Source organism: Marmota flaviventris, chromosome 1 (genome assembly GCF_047511675.1).
Source record: "Marmota flaviventris isolate mMarFla1 chromosome 1, mMarFla1.hap1, whole genome shotgun sequence".
Lineage (NCBI taxonomy): Eukaryota > Metazoa > Chordata > Mammalia > Rodentia > Sciuridae > Marmota > Marmota flaviventris.
Window position 1 is genome coordinate 139,386,236 of NC_092498.1, and position 21,448 is coordinate 139,407,683.

Below are 21,448 nucleotides of genomic sequence, written 5' to 3' on the forward strand. Positions count from 1 at the left end.
CCTGAGGTTCCGAAAGACAAAGCAGCCTGTAGTAATGGAATCAGGATTCACGCCCACACATTTCTCAAGAAGAGAACATCCGCACATTGCAGATGAGGATACTGAGATTGGGAGAAGTCCAGTAACATGCCTCTGTTGCTCAGCTGAGGGGTGCGAGTGTCGGGTCTGCATTTTACGCTGACTCTCAAGAGCTCTGTCCGGGGCTTCTCTCTGGTTTCCGTTCCGGCAGGAGAAACATGGAGATTGGTTCTGGAAGAGCCCCCAGAACGGGCTCCCTTCTCCCCTACAGGGTGGGTGCAGCCAGGCTGTGACCAGAACAAAGCTTTCTGGGTCCAGTAGGATGGTGTTTGTGAGACTCTGGAACTAACGGACCCTCACATTGAACAGAGAAGGAACTTACCACTGAACTTGACAAACTCCGCATTGGCTATGAGGAAAACGAGGTGACGTTGTCTAAGGCGAGAAGTGTCATTTCCAGGCTGCCAGAGAGACAGTGTTAACTTGTGATATAGAGGACAATAAGATCCATAGTCTCCTTCTTCCGGGCTCCTGGTGGACATAACGTATGAAATCGCATCTGAGAATCTTGACATTTAGCTGCTAATTTTGATAGAGAAGATGTTTCCTTGGACCCAATATTAGTGGCCTGTATATTGACTTTGAAGATTCCTGCCCAGTTGTAGATGATCAAAACCCGTGTCCCCAGTCAAAATGTTCCAAAGTGGCTTTGTTAATAAACCGTGTATTCGTTCATTCATTCACTCATCCAGCTGTCCAGCCATTCAGCTCAAATGGCCAAGAGGCCATGGGTCCTGGGATCACAGGACTTTGTAAGGTACACCTGTCCTCAGTAGCCACGGCTGCAGCAAAAATACAAAAAACCCACCGCAACCGTTGCATCAGGTAGGAGTCGTATAAACAGGTGTGCAGAGGAGGGGGGGAGACCTCAGAAGAAGGGACTCACCTGTCCGTGGGATGGGCCGTTCTCGGAGAATGAGACCTTTGGGAAGACATGGGGAATAGGACTGAGCCCTACTGTGCGCCAGGCGGCAGGCTCAGCCTGTTACACACCCTATTTTATGTTATCTTCACCCTTGAAACTTGGGGACTAAAAGCTGGAGTGCCCGTGGGACTTAGGAAGGCCTGAGAGGACAAGATTACCCAGAGCGGCGCTGGGAAAGAATTCTTTCAGTGCCCTGAGGTTCAGAGTTTAAGGGAAGAAAAAAACAACCTCGAATGAACTCCAGTGAAGATTTTGGCCCGTCTCTGAGAAATTGGCACAAACTTACATTTGGTTCCTGCCCCTTTCAAATTGGGTTTTGGAGGATGACAGGACTTTCAATTGAAACAGATTACCAAGGTGAGGCTTGGGGACTAATGGAAATACGTGTAATAGGATTACACGGAGTTCTCCTCTTTCCCATGGAGATGCACCAGGGCGCGTGACCGCCTTTCAGGGCGCCGAACCTGTATTTTTAATCTCTCTGGACATTTATTTTCTGTTTTCAAATGATTGAGAGGGGAGGTCACATCCCCGGGGTGACTCGCTTTCTATCTGAGAGAAGCAGAAGAAAGCTATTAACAAAAACTTGAAATTGAATCTCACAAACATAGATTCCCATTTGCCTGTGGTTCTTTAGAACTTCTGAGTCACCCATTTACATACAAATGGAGGTGTCTGTGGCTATTTGGGGAAAAAAAGAAAACCACGGTTCTTCAAACCAGGGAAAATATAATTCCTGTCCCAGACAGTTGGGCTTCTCTAGAGATGTCTGTCGTAGAACTTTGATTGAACCTTAGTATCTTATTTTGTTGATTTGGCTGTTGCCCCTTGCACTATATATTTTCTTCTCATGGCCTCACTCCCTTTGTATTTGGGGGATCCTTTGACAACCAGAGTGGCCAATAGTTCTTGAGTGGTTTTGATGTTCCAAACCTCCTTGCGTGTCCTTTTAGTCAGGATAGGATAGGCATATGCTGCCATAACAACAACAACAAAAATCTTTAAAATCTCTTAAAAGTCAGAAAGTTTATTTCTAGCTCATAGAAAGTCTTCGATAAGTTGGGTAATTCTCTAAGGCTACTCTCTGCCATGCATTTGCTCAGGGATTCAGGCTATTCCAATGTTGTCACTCTACAAACCGTCACGGAGCCTCCTGGATCACAGCAGCACCAGGAGAGAGACTGGGTGATAGGCTTCAAGTGCTCCAACCAGGAAGTGACAGGTGTCACTTTTGATCGGCCAGAACCAATCTGGTGATGCTGCCAACTGCAAACAGACTAGGAAGTGCTGTCCCCAGTGGGCCTGGGAGGGAGCAGTATGGAGCAGGATGCTGGGAACATTGACAGGGAAGATTCAGGTGTGTCTCCCTGCACTCATTTTAAGCAGCTTTCCCAGAGGCTCACAGTTAAAGACATCAGCTGTCTCTGGAGCCTGATGTCCCCTGACCCCCAATTCCCAATTCCACGCTTCTAGCCACTGGGTGCTTCTGCCTCCCCTCATAAGTCCCCCTTCTCTCCGTGCTCCTGTGTCTCCTTCTAAAAGGAAATGATTCTCCCAGCGCACTCCCCTGGCTCTCCAGCTTTCCCCCTTCTCCTTGGAGTAATGAAGCCCTAGTTCCTTTTCCAGTGTCCACTCCGGGCTTCCTGCCCGCCAGGCCTCCTTGGGTCCCCTAGGTCTGCCTCTTTTTTAATGAGCCATTCTTCAAGGGAAAGAACCCAAATGTTCTTTCCTGCCGGCAGGCAGAGGTCTGGGCTGTGGGAACAGGCAGGATGAGAAATTCCTCCCCTGAACGACAAAGCCACCAAATCAGTCTCCCTCCCTTTTATGTCCCAGCCCAGGGCGCTCAGCAGACGGGACGGGAAGAAGTGAGTGAGAATTTTTGCAAACTTCTGATTTTTTTGTCCCCTCCTTAAACGATGTTGTGGATATCTAATTTATATGCCACGAGTCATTTACAATGTATGACCAGTTCGGTGCTTTTGAATATATTGACCAAATTGGGCAACTATTTCCAAACTGATTTCAGAACATTTATCACCTCAGGGGAAAAAATAAAACTGCTCCTCATTAGCAATCATTCCCTACCCCACCCCTACCCACAACTTCCCCCAGCACCTGACAACCCACACTTACAGTTTCCAGATAAATAATTGATCAGAGCATTTCCAAGACCAGGGAAAATGCAGGAACTGGGCACTCTGTGAAGGACACAGGATGGTACCTGCTCTGGTCACAAAAACAATATGCATCTCCACGGACAGTGGGATGCAATGAATGTACGAGCATGAATGGGTTTGTCTGCTTTCCGTCACTATAACAAAACACCCGACACAAGCTACTTACGAAAAGAGAGAAAGGTTTATTTGGGCTTATGGATCTGGAGGTTCAAGTCTAAGATCATGTGGCCTATTGATTTGGGCCACTGGGAAGGACAGTGTGTCCTGGCCAGAGCATGTGTTGGAGCAAGTAAGTGCTCACATCTCAAGCAAAGAAGGAGAAAGCAACCGAGACAGAAGGACACGCGGATGGGGTCCTGCGACCCCTTTTGACAGCACACCCCCAACAACCTATAGACCGCCTCCTTGACTCTGAAAGGTCCATAGCACTTTCCAGTACCACTAGCCTGGGACCGAGCCTTTACATATGGGGAACTTATCCAAACCATCTTGATAAATATGCGTCACACCCAGCTGCGTTCACACACATGGACGTGTGTCCGTTCACTCACAGGTAAACACACATGTTGGTGTGTGTGTGCAAAACACGGGCACACAGAGGGGCTCAGACCTCTGCCTATACCCCAGAGACTGGAATACACGCGTACACACCTGCGTGTGCAGGCCAGGGTCATGCCCCTGACTGTCCAGCCCCAGGGATCCTGTGCGTGACGGCAGCAGGTCAGGTCCCTTCCTCCCGGGTGGCCCTGTCCAGGCCAGTGGTCTGTAAGGAAGGCATTCTAAAGCAATTTGGGATTTGCCTCGCTTGATTGAGCATTTGTCCAGCTAATTTGGTGTCCCATGGCTGCCTGGGAAGCTGGGCACGATGGCGGGTCGTGAGCAGGGAGTCCATGTCAGACATGGCCTCCGCGGGCTGGGGTGGCAGCAGGCAGTTCTGCCCAGAGCTACCACCCAGCAACTCGGGATTGCAGATGGCCAGGCCAGCTCAGTCCCAAGCAGAGCCCTGATCTTGCCAGAACTTTCTGTGGGACCGCCGACTGGATGTGCCTCCCCTAACACGGTGCCTGGCAGGGTAGAGGCTCTGGGATGTCAGCCCAACCCACACGGAGGCCGGAGCGGCTGATGAATGAACGCGTGTGAGATCCCCTTCGGCCTTGACCATCCATCCCCAGGGTGGTCACCACCCGGTTCTAGTCGCCCAATTTCTGTTGGCCCACCCTGATTTCTTAGAGCAAGGGTCAAAAAACATTTCCCGTAAAGGACCAGACAGGGACTATTTCCAGTTCTGTTACACCGTCCCTGTCACCGCAACTCACCTCTGTCACCGTGGCATGAAAGCAGCAATAGTTTGCAAACCAAGGGTGTGGCCTAGTCCCCGTGAATTTTACTCCAGTCTCTGAAATGTGAATTTCCTACCATCTTCTTTTGGGAAAATTTTTTTTAACTATGTAAAGGAGGGAAAGAACATGCTTAGCTCATGGGCCCCAGGAAAGCGGGCCTCGTGCCAGGTTGGACTCGGGGACCGTGGCTTGCAGCCCCACTTAGAAGCCCGGCTGTAGCAGTAGCTCAGTGGTCAGGAACAAGATGCTGGGATCTCCACCCTGCGTGTCATCGCTGCATGACCTTGGCAAATGACCTCATCTCTCTGAGTCCCTGTCTCCTAGGTGTGGGGCTGTTGAGTCGGCCGGGCTGTTTGTTCAATCAGAGGGACAGAGGCTAGAACTAAAGACCCTTAGCAGAGGTCCCCCAAGGGCGTTCCTGATCCCTGGTAGTCGGTGTGGCTCCATGGCTGTAGGAACAGGGTTTAGCCTCAGACAGAACCTGGGCTAATCAAAATCCAACCTTGGGAAACTCCATCCTCTTCCTGGGTTCTGGTCTCTTCCATGAAGGGGGTAGACCCAGCGATGGCCAACGCTCGTCTACACCCTGAACTTCATACATGTCTGTGCACGTGCCGTCCGCTAGATGTGCTCACTTACACCATGCTCAGGTAGGTTCCGTGCTTGGGGATATTCCCATCATCCCCTAGGAAGGCCAAACTTTTCCTTTGCTTCTTTCTCCCCTCCTCTCCCCTTATCTCTAAGGATCAGACCTTAGAGAGGTCTAGGGTTGGCTCAGCCCTTGTGGGCATGGCTCACCACCCTTCCTTGTCCCCCTCAGAGAATCCTCAGCCCTCCTTGCCCTCTGAGCTCTGGGGCTCCCCATACTGGGGAGTGGTACCCACCACTCATCTGCCTGCCCCTTCTCCTCTTACCAGCTACAGCTATTTTTTTAAAAAAATCAAATAACTTAGGGACTGAACTTGGCCCGGGGGGTGGGGAGCATGGTCGGTAGGGCTTTCCAGGAAGCACCAGGCATTCTCCAGGTGCCCAGGATGGGCCAGACTCTGGGCAGCAGCAGAAGGAGCCGCCAAGCCGGCCGAGCTCGGCTCCGACGGGACTTTGATTTCTTGCTCGGGATTTGCTGGTTCTGTGTCTGGTTTCTTCAGTCCAACTCTGAGGTCCTCCTCGCCCCCTTCTTTCTTCCTTTCTGCTCCATTTACAAAAGTAACACGTGTTTATTGGAGAAAAAGAAATTAGAAAGGAGAGATAAGCAGAAGTAAAAAGTCTAAAACCCCAAATCCCAGTCCTCAGAGATAGCTCTCCTGAGCCCGGGACTCTCTCCTCCCCCGGGAGGTTTTAATGCATATAAATTAGGAGAGAGATGTATCCATTTTTAAAGACAGCCACTCTGTTTACTGTTCAGCCGAAAAATAAATGTGGTTCTGCTCGGCTGACGGGGACTCAGTGTCTCGCTCTCCAGCCTGGGGACAGGGAGAGCCAGCCCAAGGTCTCCTAGGCCTTCTTGTCCCCTGTGGCCCTTGAGCGGGAAAGAGGTGTAAAGCAGCCTCAGGGATTCCATCTGGGGGCGGCTCCTGGCCTCCCTCGTGTGCTACAGCCAATAGGTAAAGACCTGTCCAGGGACATTGAACAGCGCCCCCCAGGGACGGGGGACAAGGGACGCTGCTGCCCAGATGGACAGTCACCCATTCCAGCTCCTGGGTCACCCTGCCTGCCACAGGTGAAGATGCCCCCAGGCAGCTCTGGAGACCCTCAGCCGGCTGGCTGGTCTCTGGGTGGCAGCTGGGAGTTCCCAGACAGGAGCAGCCAGTGAGTGACAGGATCAGCTCAGCCTGACCTTGAATTTGGAGGAGAGAAGGAGAAGCTTGGAGTTGGGGTGGGGGATGGTCTCAGCCGAGCTCAACAAACAAACGGGGGTTTCCCAGGTGACACTGTCTAAGCCAGGGGTCGGCTTGTCCGCTAAGTTCTTCCCTTTTCCCGGGAGCATCATGAAATTCTGGAAGGGTGGGAAGAGGCCAGGTCTGCCCTCCGATTCTCACCCCACCGCCTACTCAAACTGTGGGACCCTGGGTAGACGGCTCCACTTCCTGCACATGAGTGTCCTCGTTTGAAAATATTGTCCCTCTCCTTAGAAGGTGAGACGTTCTCAGTTCAGCACCTTGTAAGAGAAGGCTCCGTGGGAGACTGGCATCTCCTTTGACCTCCAAGTCGTGCTGAGGATCAGGTATTAAAATTGAACATATATGCCAGGCACGGTGGTACACACCTGTCATCCCAGCGGCTCCGGAGGCTGCGGCAGGAGGATCACCAGTTCAAGGCCAGCCTCAGCACAAGTGAGGCCCTAAGCCACTCAGTGAGACCCCATCTCTAAATAAAATACCAAATAGGGCTGGGGATGTGGCTCAGTGGTGGAGTGCCCCTGGGTTCAATCCCCGGTACCTGATCCCCCAAAATTGAACATGTAGATCCGGCACATACCTGACAGGGTCTGGAAAGTATCACACCAGGGCCGAGTCACGTGGAGTATGCACTAGGTCAGGACCCCCCCCACCCCTCGCAGTGCCTTCCAAAGATTTCAGGAAACCCGTCCACGATCACGCAGCCCAGTAGCGGCAGGATTTTATCTCTGGTGGTTCTGATTCTGGAGCTCAGGTTCCCAGCTAGGTGGACCTGCTGCCTCAGTTTCCCCATGTGCATGACAGGAACAACCAGACCCACACCCGAGAGTCAGGACAGGCCTTCGGGGAGATGATGCCAGGACACCATTTGGCACTGTCCCTGGCCCCCTGGAAGGCCCCCAGAGGAGGATCCTCATCCTAAACAGGAGGCCGCTGTTCTTCCTGGAGGGGTCAGGAGGAGTGCTTGATGACAAGTTCTCACAGACTGGCCCAGAGTCTCTGCACAGAGACAACATGATGTCAGTAAGCAGGGGCCCCGCCGTCCCTCCAGCCTGCCAGCCCCCACTACCCTATTAATGGAGGGGCCTGGTACGCCTTTCTCCTTTGCTCTAATTGTCATTTGCACTTGTTTTGATTGGCTGTCTGCCCTGTGGGGATATCGGCTGGTCTGAGCAAGGCCTCGGCCCTCTGTCTTGTCCCCTGTGCTCGCCGTCCTGACATGAAGGACTCTGGCATGATATGGTACCATCAGGGCTGGTATCCAACACCTTCCTTGTTTACTGGGCTTTACCAAAAGGCGAGCCCTTGGTCTTTCCACCTGATAACCATAGGTAAAGGTCATGATAGAAGTTTCTTTTTAAAACACCACCTCTCTCCGTTTTCTGTGGATGACTGAGTGCCACAGACTGGGGTAGTCAGAAAGAGGAGAGGTCTGCTTGGCTCTGGGTTCTGCAGGCTGGGAAGCCCAGAGCATGGTGCTGCCTCTGGTCAGAGGCTGCAGCCCAAGATGGCGGAGCTCAGCAGTGTTAAAGGAAGTGGAGAGCTGGCTCCGCCCCTTCCTGTCCTCGGGCCCTCCTGGCCCCCACCCTGGGGCCACAGCCCAATGCCTCTCCTTCAAATACCATTAACAGGTGAGTCTGGGATTAAGTTCAGGGCACGTAAACTTTGGGGGAACCTATTTAACCATGACAAGTTCACTAATTTTTAAAATGCAGTGTGTTTAGAGCAAACTATTAGCAAGTAATGAGGCAGCTGATCCATAAACCCATGTAAGCCCAAGTTGACGGGTCTGAGTGATGGCCATGGGAGGGATACTGACTGAGATGTGCCTTCTGACTCTTAGGAGATGCAGAGAAAACACCAATCAGGATCAAGGAAGGGCCTGTTTCAGGATGTCCTTGGACAGTGTCCTGGATGTGGCTGGACCACACAGGGCAATGACAGGCAGAGGAATTCCCAGCCACTCCTCCCTGCAGTTCCTCTTGCCTGGAGCTCGAGACCACCCCTCCCCAGACGGCTGCCTGTGGCCTTGGAGCACTCCTTTTCTGTAGAGCCCAGACAAGGCAGGGCCAATGTCACTGGGGTTCAGTAGCACAGAGTCACCATCAGGAGTCCTACCACAGGGCCCTTGCACAGCCAGGGCTCTTAGCTGGAATTCCAGTCCCCAGATGTTCACATGGTTGGCTTTTTCTCCATCTGGCTCTCAGCACAGAGGCTCCCTCCCCGGAGAGGCCTTCCCTGACCGCCCTGGCTAACATGGCCCAAACCCCACGTCTCAGAGCAGCCGACTCCTGGTCTCTGGATTGAGCAAAATCAGATTCAGCCATGGGAAGAAGAGGACAGTAAGACTGCGGAAAATCTCTGCCTCCTTTCCCCCCACTCCTCTGAGCTTTGCCACCACGTCAGAGGCTAGTGGAGGGCAGGACAGGCGTGCGTGGGCAGGGGGGAAGCCCTGCTCTCCGGGGCCCCCTGGGCTCCAGCTTGGGGCCCCCTGGTCTGGTGGGCAGCTCCCATCTTTCCTGCCTGGGCCACGAGCCTTCCCGGTCAATCCCTTTTAATGGAACTTGATGACTCCCCGTTTCCGGGGCGCGTTGGCTTCATCAGGTGGTGAACACCTGGCATTTCTAGTCGCTGCCTGGCATTTCCCATCTTTATAAGAAGCTAACCTGACATTTTTTATTCCAAAGCCCCAGAGTCCCGAGGCTTCCTATCTTCTGTGAGCTTCGTAACCGGCTTGGAAGTCGGAGATTGCCTGGGGCTGGGACTTGATGGAGTGTGCCACTTGTCCCCCCGGAATATGATTTATTTGCTCAAGGGAAGGAGGGGAAGGAGCATGGGACAATTAGGTGGGATTTGAGTTTTGAGATGGAGGGAGGACGCTCAGAAACGAGCGAGCAGCCGAGAGGTCGTAAATCCTTGCTGACAGCCGGAGTGTTTTTAAAATAACAACTGATTTTTAAACCAACTGCCTTGGGAGCGCCAATCAGTCAGAGCCTGGGACTGTTTCCACCCAGCTCTGCCTTTTATTGGAGTGTGAGGGCCATCACTGGGAGGTGCTCACTGGAGTCCAGCCACAGGGCCCTTGCTGGGGTTCCCAAGCATGCACACTGAGTCCTACCACAGGGCCCTTGCACAGGCAGGGCCCTTAGCTGAAATTCCAGCCCCCAGATTTTCACACGGTTGGCTTTTTCTGCATTCAGCTCTCAGCATAGAGGTTACCGCCCCAGAGAGGCCTTCCCTGATGGCCCTGGCTAAGAAGCCCCCAACCCCATCTTCTCTCATCTGACAAGTCTGTGTGTTCTCTTCACAGTACTGCACCTCTCTGAACTCTCTTTCCTTTGCTTGCTTATTGCTCTCCGTCTCCAGTGGGCAGTGAGCCCTGTGGGATTCAGGACGGGGTCTGTCTTGCACACGGTAGCTTCTGTACCCAGCCCACTGCCAGGCTGCATTGGTACTCGCAAAATGGATTTTGAACTTTCCTGATCATCTCTGAGTCTCTGTAGAATGAATCGCCATGACCAGTGAGTGGTTCCCAGAGTGCAGTCCCCAGAGTCCCAGCATCAGAATTACCTGGAAACTCGAGCCCCAACCCAGAAACCCCAAATCAGAAACTCTGGGGGCAGGGCCAGTCATGTTTGCTTAACCAAGGTCACAGGGGATCCTGGCGCCTGCTCTGTCTTCAGCCACTGGCCTCGTGCCTCACACCTCTGTGCTCCCGGCAGGTGACGTAAATGCAGAAAGCAGGCCAGGTGGGCCACATCAGAGTGGTAAGGACTGTGACAGAGCAGACCAGGAGGCCCTGGGGGGACCCTTACAGCTCAGGCCAAGCGTGCCTGCAAGCCCAGTACTTCCACCCAAATGGCCCATCAGTGACCCTTACCTAGGGGTCCCCAGAGCTCTGTCCCTGTCTCCATTGCTAATCCAATAACAAGGACACCGTTTTGAGAAAAAGGATGAAGAAGTTTTATTGTTTTGCTAGCAAAAGAGAAACGCAGGGGACTCTTGTCCCAGAGCTGATTCCGCCCACGAGGAGGAACAGGGTTTTTATAAAGAGGTGATTCCAAGGGGCTGTGTTCCCAGGGTTATCCGGTGAGAGCAGTGATGCACTTGTCAATTTAGGAGATCTGGCGACATCCCCAAGTCTGAGAAGTCTGAACTAGTGCGTTCCTGTTCCTGGGGTGGGTGGGTGTGCGCTTGAGGACGGATAATTCTGCCTAGGATGGGGAAGAAAGTATCCTGTCCCTCCCCCACAAGACTAGGGAGGTGTGGGAGAAAGGAAGAAAAAGGACATACATGTCTGTTTTAAAAGTAAGTCTCCAGGGCAAGGCAGCAAGGGCTATATTCAAGGCACAAAGTGGCCCATTGATGCATATCCTCAAGCTCAGGAGCGAGTGAGCCAAGAAAAGCGAAGGCACAGATCCCTAAGAAGTTCCCCAAGAAGGTGCCATGGCGGGGCTCTCACTTCCTGGAGTACTGGAAGAAAAGATATCCTTGTCTGTTTTCTGTTGCTATAACAAAATACCGGAGGCCAGGGAGTTCATTTAAAAAAAAAATAGAAGTTTATTTGGCTCATGGTTCTGGAAGCTGGGAAGTCCAAGAGCCGTGGTGCAGGCCTCTAGTGAGGGCCTTCTGGCTGCACCGTGACATGGAAGAGGCCATCTCACGGGGAGACAGAGCAAGAATTGTTAGCTCAGGTCCCTTGCCCTCTTCTTATAAAACCACTAATACCATAGTGGGGGCCCCACCCTCCTGGCCTCCTCCAAGCCTAATTACACCCCAAAGACCCACCCCACCTTTAAACATTGTTGACCTCTGAATTTGGGGACACAGTTTCCATGGACTTTTGCAGGACAGTCAGCCCACAGTAAGAGGTCTGGCTGGGTGAAGCAGCCGGCAGCCCTGGGTCCACTTCTTCAGTGCCTATCGGTGTGTTTGGGGGTGTAGCAGCAACCAGAGGGGCCTACTCCTGCCCCCAGAGACTCACAGTCTGCAGGGGAGGCAGATGGTAACGGAAGGCTCCGGCCGACATGGGTACAGTTACAACCACCACAGGTGTCACCAGGGCAGAGGCCCCAAGGCTTTGGGGATCTACAGGAAGCCACTAGTCAGGGAGGCCAGGGCAGGTTTCAGGCCAGTCCTGGGAGCACCGTAGGCTGAGGAAATGGCAGCAGCCGTGGCTTTGGGGTGGGCTCATGTGGCAGGAGCTCCATGGATGAAGAGAACAGGACCCTGCAGGGCCAGGTTACACAGGAGCTCTGGGGACACGGGGTCTCTGTGACAGAGCCCTGGGGAGCCACCAAGGCAGCAGAATGGCCTGGTCAGCTTTTGCAGCGAGCTCTCAGAGAGTTGGGTGGAGAGTGCACTGGGAAAGCAGAGAGACCGAGAAGAGGAGGTCGGAGGCATCGGGGACAGAGCCCATGTTAGCAGTGACATTAGTGACGATCTTCTTAGTGATGCTGTGGGCCGCTGGCAGACAGACCCCCTCTGGCCAGGAGCTGGGCCACACACCGCACTTGTGAGGTCCCCTTGCTGCCGTCACACCCACCCCGACACGGTACTGAACGCTCACTGTATTCAGGTCACAAGAGCCACACGCGTGTGACTTCAAACAGTAGCAATTCATCCTACAGTCCTAGAGGTCACATGTCCAAAGTGGGCCTCGCCGAGTTCAGGTCCAGTCGTGGTCAGGGCTGCGCCCTCTGGAGGCGGCGGGCTTGTCCTGCTTCCAGAGCTGCCCGCAGCGCGGGGCTCGGCCTCCTCGGGCACCTCGGGAGGCGGGGCTGGGGGCGGAGTCTCGGCTCAGACTCCGCCTCCTCTGCTGCTCCCTCTGTGTTCCCGAGGGCGCGCCTGGGAATCAGCCTCACTCAGAGTCTTGACCCGGTCACATCTGCCAAGGCCCTTCTGCCACGTAGGATAAGCATTCGCCAGTTGCAGGGACTGGGACGTACATCAGGGATGTCCTTGGAGGCCACCGGGCAGCCTCCCCAAGGCCACGTGGGCTCTGAGTGGCAGAGCGAGGCTGGGAGTTGGCGCGTCTGGCCTCAGATGCAGCAGCCCCCAGCCAGCACCCTGTCCCCTTCCAGCGGGGAGGAGTCTGGAGGGGAGATGGAGTGGCCTCTCAGGCTTCCAGACTGCTACCCTGGCCAGCTGTTTGGACAGAGATAATCTTCTGGATGATTTGGTCTCACTGTTTCTGATGAACCCTTCAGGCTGGCTCATGAGGAACATCTTCCCCTCCAGCGCCATCTTGGCCAGAGGCAGCGGTGCCCTTTGGGGGGGTGACCAGGCTGCAGAGGCCAGTTGGCCTGCAGCTAGGACTGGAAATTCACAGTCCTTGGACCTCTTTTTTGGAGAAACATGATTTTTGTTGCCTAGAGAGATACCCAGGCGTGTATGTGAGTGTGTGCGTCTGTACTGGGAGTGCACTTGCCTTGAAGCTACAGAGGCACTAACCGTGTCCTTCTCCACTGGAACACCTTCCACTGACCTCCAGACTAACTTTGGCCCCAAGGACAGCAGGCCTCATTCATCTTCATCACTCGGGGTGACGGTGGTAGTGGACGTTAAAGCTGCCATTTATGGAAGGTCGTTATGTGCCAAAGTTGCAGAGAAAGCTGTTAAGAAGCCAAGATGGGTCTCCAGAGCACCATCCGGAGCCAGGCTGCCCAGTTCAAGCCTCTTGCGTGCACAGTCGAAGGAAAGGAAATGGACGCATTGAACGGCACTGTGTGCTCCATGCAAGGTTCTTCCTGACAGCCAAGATGTGAATCAGCCCCAGTGGCCATCAGTGGACAGATAGATAAAGAGAAGGTGATTTCCAGGCTCAGTGGAGGCTCATGACCTTAGAAACACGTGAATTCTGTTGTTTGCAATAACACGGATGAAACCAGGCCCAGAGAGACAGGATGCCACCGGATGTCACTTATATGTGGAATCTTGAAAAGTCAGACCCACAGAAATCAAGTAAAATGGGGGTTAAACAGAGACTGGAAGGTGGGAGGTGGGGGGACTGGGGAGGTGTTGGTCAAAGGACACAAAATTTTAATTAGACAAACATGTTCATGAGATCTATTTGTATGTGCTGGTGAATTTAATTATAAGGATGCATTTGATACTTGAAAAAGAACAGATTTTAAGTGTTCTCCCCCCACACACACACACAAATGATAAGTATTCAAGGTAATGCAGATGTTAAATCACTGGATTTAGCCATTCTGCAAAGTATACATATTTCAAAATGTTGTATGCGATAAATACATACAATTTTACCTGCCAATTAAAAAAAAACAGGGACTGGGATTGTGGTTCAGCAATAGAGCCCTCGCCTAGCACGGCGGGACCCGGGTTCGATCTTCAGCACCACATAAAAATAAAGGCATTTTGTGTTGTGTCCATCTACACCTAAAAAGTAAATATTAAAAAAAGAAAATCTCCAGCCTCAGTTAACCTCCCTGACCCTCAGTTTCTTCCTCTGTAGAGCTGGTACCACACTTCACTGAATCTGAGATGCCCTCATTTAGACTAGGCATCATTGGTTTTTATGGACTACAAAGAAAGAAACAGTGCCAAAGAAATTGTGTCCTGCGGGCGGTTGCAAAACGCATGCTGGTCTCTGAGACACTGAAATGGGAGGTGCGCATCTTGGACTCAGTGACAGGCAGCAAGGATACCCACCTCGTGGGGCTCTTGTGCATGGGCTGGCGTCTGGAGCCTAGAAGGCTCTTGGTCTGCGTTAGCTTGGACCGCTGCTTCTGCGGTCCCATTTTACAGATGAGAAAACCAAGGCTGGAGCCACCGTTGTTCAACACGCGGTCAATGGCAGAGGGGATTCAGGCTCACTCTGCTCACCTCTACAAAGGTGGGCTGCTTCCCTAGCATCGGGAAAAGGTTTCGGATGATAGAGGACCTCACAGCAGGGGGAGGAGATGAGAGGAGGGTGGGAACAGCCACGTGTGGCCATCGTGGCCATGTGTGGACAGTGGTCGTTGCTCCTGGTGGCCTCCAGGCCTCATGTAAAATAGGGTAGTAATGGAGACCTCGCAGGAGGGTCTGGAGGACTCTGGGGGTGAGCCTGGCTCCCAGCCACGTGCTCAGTGAACCCTTTGCACCCCCTTCTCCCCACCCCCTGCTATCAGGGCACCGTTGCCAACCACGAGAAGTCTCTGCTCAGAGCAGTTTCCATGGACACCCGGGCTCTCGGCCTCGGTCACCCTGGGTGCGCTGTCTGCTCGGCCGAGCTGGCCTTCCCCCTGCGCCTGTCCCTACCCCGGCCGCTAATAAAGACCTGCGTGGGTTGCCGCCGGGCCTGGAGCCCGGGGTTTATTTTCTCTATAGCAAAATGCTTATGAAGGATTGAGAAATGGATCCTTTAGGTGACCGTTGTTGGTCACCATGGACCAATTGTTCATCCCTTTCTTGCTGAAAATTTTAAAGGGACCCTCTCTAAAGATCGCACACCTACACGAGTGGCCAGACCAGGGGAGCCCAGCCCACGGAGTTTCCACTCAGTCCTTGCCTGTCCCAGACCCCAAAGGCTCCTTCCAGCCTCCCTCTGACACACACATGCACACACACACACACAGAGCTCAGTCCTATAATAGCTTTCAGCACCCAGATGAGTTCCCTGCGCTCGGCACTTGATAGTGTCACAATCTTCCCGAGGTCTCGTGTATCTGGCTTCAAGTGCTGCGTTTGTGGGCTGGTCCCTGCTGTTGGCCGTGAGCAGTGGTTTGTTTTCACACCGTGTGGTGTGGACGGATTCCCTTGGGTGGCCAGATGGCAGTCTGTCCATTGTTCCGCTGGTGAACACTTGGGCTGGGTCTGAGTTCGGGTGCGAAACCGAGCATGCGGCCTGGGCGGCTTGTGGACAGCAGAAATTTCCTCTCGGGGTTTGGAGGCTGGAAGGGTGAGATTGGGGAACCGGCACCGTCCAGCTCCAACGAGGACTCTCCTTGGGTTCCAAGGGCCACCTCTTCATTGTGCCCACAGGGAGCGGTGGCACTCTCCGGAGGCCCTTTATTAAAGCCCTGGTCCCATCCCAGGGACTCTGCAGCCTGGTCACCTCCAAGGCCCTCCCGACTCCTAGCACCCCTGAGGACGAGGTGAGGGTTTCAACCTGGGAATCCCAGGGGAACACAGTGAGTCAGGCTGTTGCCATGGTGGATGGGTGGCTAGTGACCTGGCGTACTCGGGGCCAAAAGGCTGAGCGCTCTCAGAGGAGTCGCTGACGCTGGGCTCTTTGTGGGTCTCACTGGGTGGGTGCGGCCAAGGGGGGCTGCCCCGATTCCTACTCCGCTCCCGGTGCTGGCTTGTCGGGGCTAAAGAGGAACTGGCGGTGCTTGTGACTTTTACGCAGTGACGCTGGAGAGACTCGGGAATCTTGGAGCCTGTTGCCGTTATTTGCTCTGCGGCAGCACGGGGAGGAACCTGGCCTGTAATGAGTGTAGGTGGCTCTTCAGAACAAAGGGCCCAGGGGAGGGAATCCACCCACGCCTCTGCCACCCCCAATATTTAAATGTCAATATGTCTTAATTGGCTCGGGGGGGGGGGGGCTCAGCAAACACCCCAGCAGGGACAGCAGAGGGGGACAGCCTTGAGTCATCTGGGCAGCCTCCTGAGGAGTACGGGTGACCCTGGACAGGTGAGTCACACTCCCTGTCTGGACAGATGCAGCTGCCCCGGGAATCTCACCTTAGGCAGGTGAAGAAGCCCGCCTCAGTCAAACTGCGGCTACTGCCCGGTGCAGGGGTGCGCGCGTGTCATCCCAGCGGATTGGGAGGCTGAGGAAGGAGGATCGAGGGTTCAAAGCCAGCCTCCGCAATTTAGTGAGGCCCTAAGCAACTTAACAAGACCCTGCCTCAAAGTAAAATATTCAAAGGGCTGGTCATGCGGCTCAGTGGTTAAGGGCCCCTGGGATCAATCCCCCCCAATATATATATATGATCATGGCTGCTATAGGGAGCATTGGGGATGGGTTTGTTTATGGCGGGGGGTAGATTGGAGATACAGGGTAGGGGTAGTGTGAAATGTGTAGAAATATATCATTTATATGTCTGCACAAGCATATGTGTGCATGAAGAAGTGCCTACTCCCTGACACATCTAAGTTCAGGTGGTTCTCCATAATCCTAAGAGACAGGAACCTTTGGCTCCATTTCACAAATAATGACATTGAGGCTCAGAGAGGGGAACTAAACTTCCCCGGGGTTACACAGCCGGCACCTGACAGATGAGGATCCTAACCCAGTAGTGTCTGACTCTAGACCCCTGTGTGCCTAACTGGTGTGATATGTGCTTCCCACCAAGAGCCAAGCATTGTTCTCAACTCTTTTTATCTCATTCAGTCGTCAAATCCAACTGCAAGGTGTGCATCACCAAGAGGAAACTAAGGCCCAGAGAGGTTCAGTAACCCATTTTACGATATACAGTAAGTGAAGAGCAAGGGCTGGAATTCTGAGATGCTTCCACAGTTCTGGCTCAACTGCCGGAAATGCAATTTCAGCAAAATCGCATACACAACCAGGGCTTTTGATGATGACATTCTTCATTCAGCCAGTCCCAGTGCGGGGGGCCAGGGACACCGTGGTGAATCTAGAATTCATTCATTCATCCACTCGTCATCCTCTGCCCGTTGAGTGTGCCCAGACGGGGGCTCACAGTGGAGGAGCAGGATGGAGGAGGCGAGAGGCTAAATGAGAGGTGTTACCGTCACTGCATAATGTCCCTTTTCCCATCCCGTCATTCATCTTGAGCCACTGGTCCTCGAAATGAACTCAATGAGGCTGAAAATAGTGTGAAAACCCTCCATCTCTTCAGGCGTCTGGTTTGGGGGGTGTACTGGGGTTTACACGCCCCGCCTCGAGGACCAAGGCGCTTTTGCTGATGGTCCTTAGCACACATCAGCTGCCACACTGTTAGTCTCCTGTCACTGTCCCCACACACAGGCAGGCAGAGAGCTGTCTGAGTGACAGCTGAGGACCCACCATCCGCTGGGTGGTTTCTGCATGGCTTTCCATTGTTGGGACCCTGGGATACACAGCCGGTGGCCACCCCCTTCTCTGGACGGGGCTAGATTCTGCAGGGGTCTTTGCATCCCGGGAACTTGTTGGGAATTCTCGAAGAATCTATGAGAACCTCTGCCCCAGGTCTTCATCCCAGAACCAGATCTGAGGTTTGGTCCCGGGTCGTCGGTCGTTAACCCATAGGTACCAGAGCGGCCCTTCCACCCAATTATCTGTGACTTCTCGTCACTGCAGTGGGTCACTTCTTAACAACTGCCAATCATTTCAGTAAACCGTCTTGTCCTTTTGCTTTGCAGTCTCTGCAAGGGACGGACACTCTATTCGGTGGTGAGGGATGCCAAGATCGTCCTGGATGTCAACAAAACCAGACAGATCGCTCAGGAAATTGTGAAGGTACAGTAGGCGCTGCACCCCTCCCCTGCCGGACCCTCAGAAAGACCAGGCCCCCCCTGGGAAACCCCTGGGGATCCTGACACTCAGGGTCTGGGTTTGGCCCATCAGGACTTCAAAGAGATCAGACTTGACCTGAAAAATACCAGATTGTGCCGGGCGCAGTGGCACACGCCTGTCATCATCCCGGCAGCTTGGGAGGCTGAGGCAGGAGGATCGTGAGTTCAAAGCCAGCCTCAGCCACAGTAAGGCGCTAAGCAACTCAGTGAGATCCTGTCTCTAAATAAAATACAAAATAGGGCTGGGGATGTGGCTCAGGGGTCGAGTGCCCCAGAGTTCAATCCCTGGTATCTGCCCCCCCCCCAAAAAAAAAATATATATATACACCAGATTGTGCAAAAAGTCAGGATTTTGTTGATAGGACCATTGGGAGTGGCCTTTGGTCTCTGTTTGGCATCTCATCGTCAGGGTGCTCTGACCTCTGCGAGGGCCAGTGGGCACACAGGTTGCTCAGTTCTTGGGCTGGGATCCATTTTCTTGGAGTCCTTGAATTCCCAGCAGCACAAATGATCTCCCTGCACAGCTGCTGGGGAATCATGGGTCCTCAGTGTCCCTTTGGGATTAAAACAAGCAGGAAGACCCTGGGTTTCCTGCAGGTACCTTGTTAGTCAGTTGGTCTTGCACTTCTACTGCCCATTGGAAGAGTTAGGAGCCTGAGAAGACGCGGAAGATGAGCTTGTTCACAAAGACAAACAAAATCTCTGTGTTTGCCCTTGAGCCAGACCCCCAGGAGTGGACCCTGCTCCTCGTCTCCCTGGGAACGAGCAGGAACTGCAGAGGAGTTAGTTTTTAAAGGGGAAGTGGGAGAAGGTGGCTGATGTCATTTCTTCCTCTGGGGACCTTGCCCCCTCTCAAGCAAGCCAGCTAAATGGAGATGGCTTTGAAGTGGTCTGAGGGGAGTGGCAGGTTGGTGATGGGGGGGTGATCTGTTCCCCCTGCCGTGCCTGCCCCCACCCCACTTCCAGGCTCCAAGGGTGGCGGGACAGGAGTGCACTCCCCACGAGGGTGACCGATGGGGGGGCCCCCGTGTGTTTACGTTTTGCAGGGCATGGGTTACCTCCACGCCAAGGGGATCCTTCACAAGGACCTCAAATCCAAGAACGTCTTCTACGACAACGGCAAAGTGGTCATCACGGACTTTGGGCTCTTCAGCATTTCCGGGGTGCTGCAGGCTGGCAGGTGAGAGGTGGCCAAAGGGCCCAGAGGTGTTCTGGATGGCTGAACTCACCCCAAATATCTCGGGTGACCTGGATTTGGTGTTGGGCCCGGGGTCACAGAGCTGAGTGGGTGGGCAGCAGCACCTTGCTCACCTGTCCTGCACATGGCACTTGGGAGTACATGTCACCGAGCTCAGAGCATCCCTAAGTCCTTCCAGGCCCGGGCCCTTGCGTCTAGCTCACCCTAAATGACAGAAGCTAGAATCGCCCGAGAGCCCTTGTTCAACGCCGCCCGAGGAACTAATTAATTTTAGTACAGCCAGAGTACAGTTAAGAACCGAGGATTTAAAGTCAGACCCACGTGGGGCCTGATGTGGCTCTGCCACTTATTAACTGTGACTTTAGTCAAGGTGCCCAATGTCCCTGAACTTGGGTTTCCTTGCCGACAAGAAAATGATGCTACCTAGAAGGTTCTTCAGTGACAAGAGAGCCTGACGCGGACAAGCAGCCAGCAAGTCCGGTGAGGATTAATTTGCATAGACCTCCCCAGTGGTACCCGGGGAATGATTAACCATGGCTGAGCAATTAACTCCCACTGCCCTTTGCCCTAGAGCAGGCCACACGGAGTTGACCACGGAGAACCAGCGAGATCCCCAATAAGCAACTCATGATTCAGGTCTAGGCTTGCGATGGTTAATTTGGAGTGTATGTTTTTGCGCGCACACACACACACACACACACACACACTTTAAACCCTGTGTGTTTCTCTCGTCATGCATCTTAGAAGGAGCGGCCTGTCTCTCCTGGAGGGTGTCTCCAGACTTCTGTTCCTTCTCTTTCCTTTCATCCGCTTTGGGCCACCATTGATTTCTTGGAGGTGCACCCCAGCACCCCTGGGGGCGGGATTGTGCGCCTGCTCTCTGATGCCTTGACTCTAAGCCAGATCCCCCGAAATCTGGCCAAACTGGGCCATTTCTGTGTGGTGCATAACCTGCCTGGGCTGAAGAAGTAGGTGGTGGACCCCAGGTGTCGGCAGAGGAGGACATGGGGTGACAGACGACCTGAGTGCTCTTTCCTTCAGCTCCCAGTGTCCACCCGAAAGAAAGATCAGCCAAGTCACCCCGTCCCCAGCCCCAGCCCAGCCTCTTGTCACCGCAGACCAGTCAGAGGCCAGGGAGAGGCCAGGGAGCCCTCCGCCACAACTCCCAGCAAAGAGACTGGGCTTCCCAGCTGTCCCCACAGAGCTGTGGGTGGCTTCCTGGGTTCTACCCCTGGCCCAGTTCTTTATTATCAGGTCAAAGGCCATCCTGAGCCTGGTGGCTTAAGGCTAGCTGCTGTCATTCCTGTGGCTCTGTGGATCGATGGCTCCATTGAGCCTCGGTGGCTGGAGCCGTGTAGGTGCAGCCCGGTGGGTTGAACTTGGAGTTGACCGCAAGCCTTCTGCACACATCTGGGCACCTGGGTGGGGGTGGCTGGGGCAGCAGGGGCCTGGGGGAGGCCTCCCGCCATTCTCTCCCCCTCACGTCCCCTCCTTTCCCCTGTCTCTGGGACTGCACTGGTCTCCGGGTGGCCAGACTCTGCGGCGGCAGCTGGGTTCCGTCAGCTGGAGCACTGGAGGTGCCCAGGGGGAGGCTGCAAACCTGCAAGAGACCTCACCTCTGAGGTCCCCAAACACTCCTCCCACAACAGTCAGGTCACCCAAGGCCAGCACAGATTCAAGGGGAGCAGAGGGAGAGGTCACAGTGACTATGGTGGCCTTCTTTCATCTTCCACAGTCTCCTAGGCAGGATGGGGACCATGAGCCCCAGAGCTTTTCCCATCTAGTGGATAACCTCTACCTCCACGGAAGCTCTGGGGCTCTGCAAGTCCCCTGCTGGACATCAGGTCACAGTCGCCTGCCTCCTGTTTGTGAAGAGGCCCCTCCAGGCAGGACGTGCCCCCAGCTGGAGCCCCCAGGGCAGAAACTGGAGTCTAGGAGTCACCCCTTGAACAGGGGGCCTCGGGGCCCGGATTGGCAGCCTGGGGACCACGGGATGATAGAAGTGGAAGGAGGAGCACTGGCCGGGCTGCGGGCATCGCAGGGAGCTGCCTGAATGAGCCCTCATGAGGTGGGCCTGGATGGTATGAGGTATTAGTGCGCCCGGGCTGCTATAACAAAACGCCACAAGCTGCTCGGCTTAAACAAATAATCTTTATTTTCTCACAGCTCTGGGACTAGAAAGTTCCAGATTGAGGTGTGGCATCTCAGTTTCTGACGAGGGCTCTCTCCCTTCTCACGGTGACCTCACAGGGCCTCTCTGTGACTCAGGAGAAGAGACATCTATGAGGACTCCTCCTCTTCTTATAAGGACCCAAGTCCTATTAGATGAGGGGCCCAGACTTAATTCCTTTCCTATAAATGCC

At 53.9% G+C, this 21,448-nt stretch overlaps 1 protein-coding gene across 1 annotated transcript in view; it reads left to right on the forward strand.

The window, feature by feature from the left end:
• Ksr2 (kinase suppressor of ras 2) overlaps window positions 1-21,448 on the forward strand; it is a 354,619-nt gene that overhangs the window by 323,241 nt on the left and 9,930 nt on the right. The window contains exons 15-16 of the mRNA XM_027949191.2: window positions 17,735-17,831; window positions 18,934-19,067. Of these exons, the coding sequence (XP_027804992.2) occupies window positions 17,735-17,831; window positions 18,934-19,067 (231 nt within the window). The remainder of the gene's footprint in view (window positions 1-17,734; window positions 17,832-18,933; window positions 19,068-21,448) is intronic.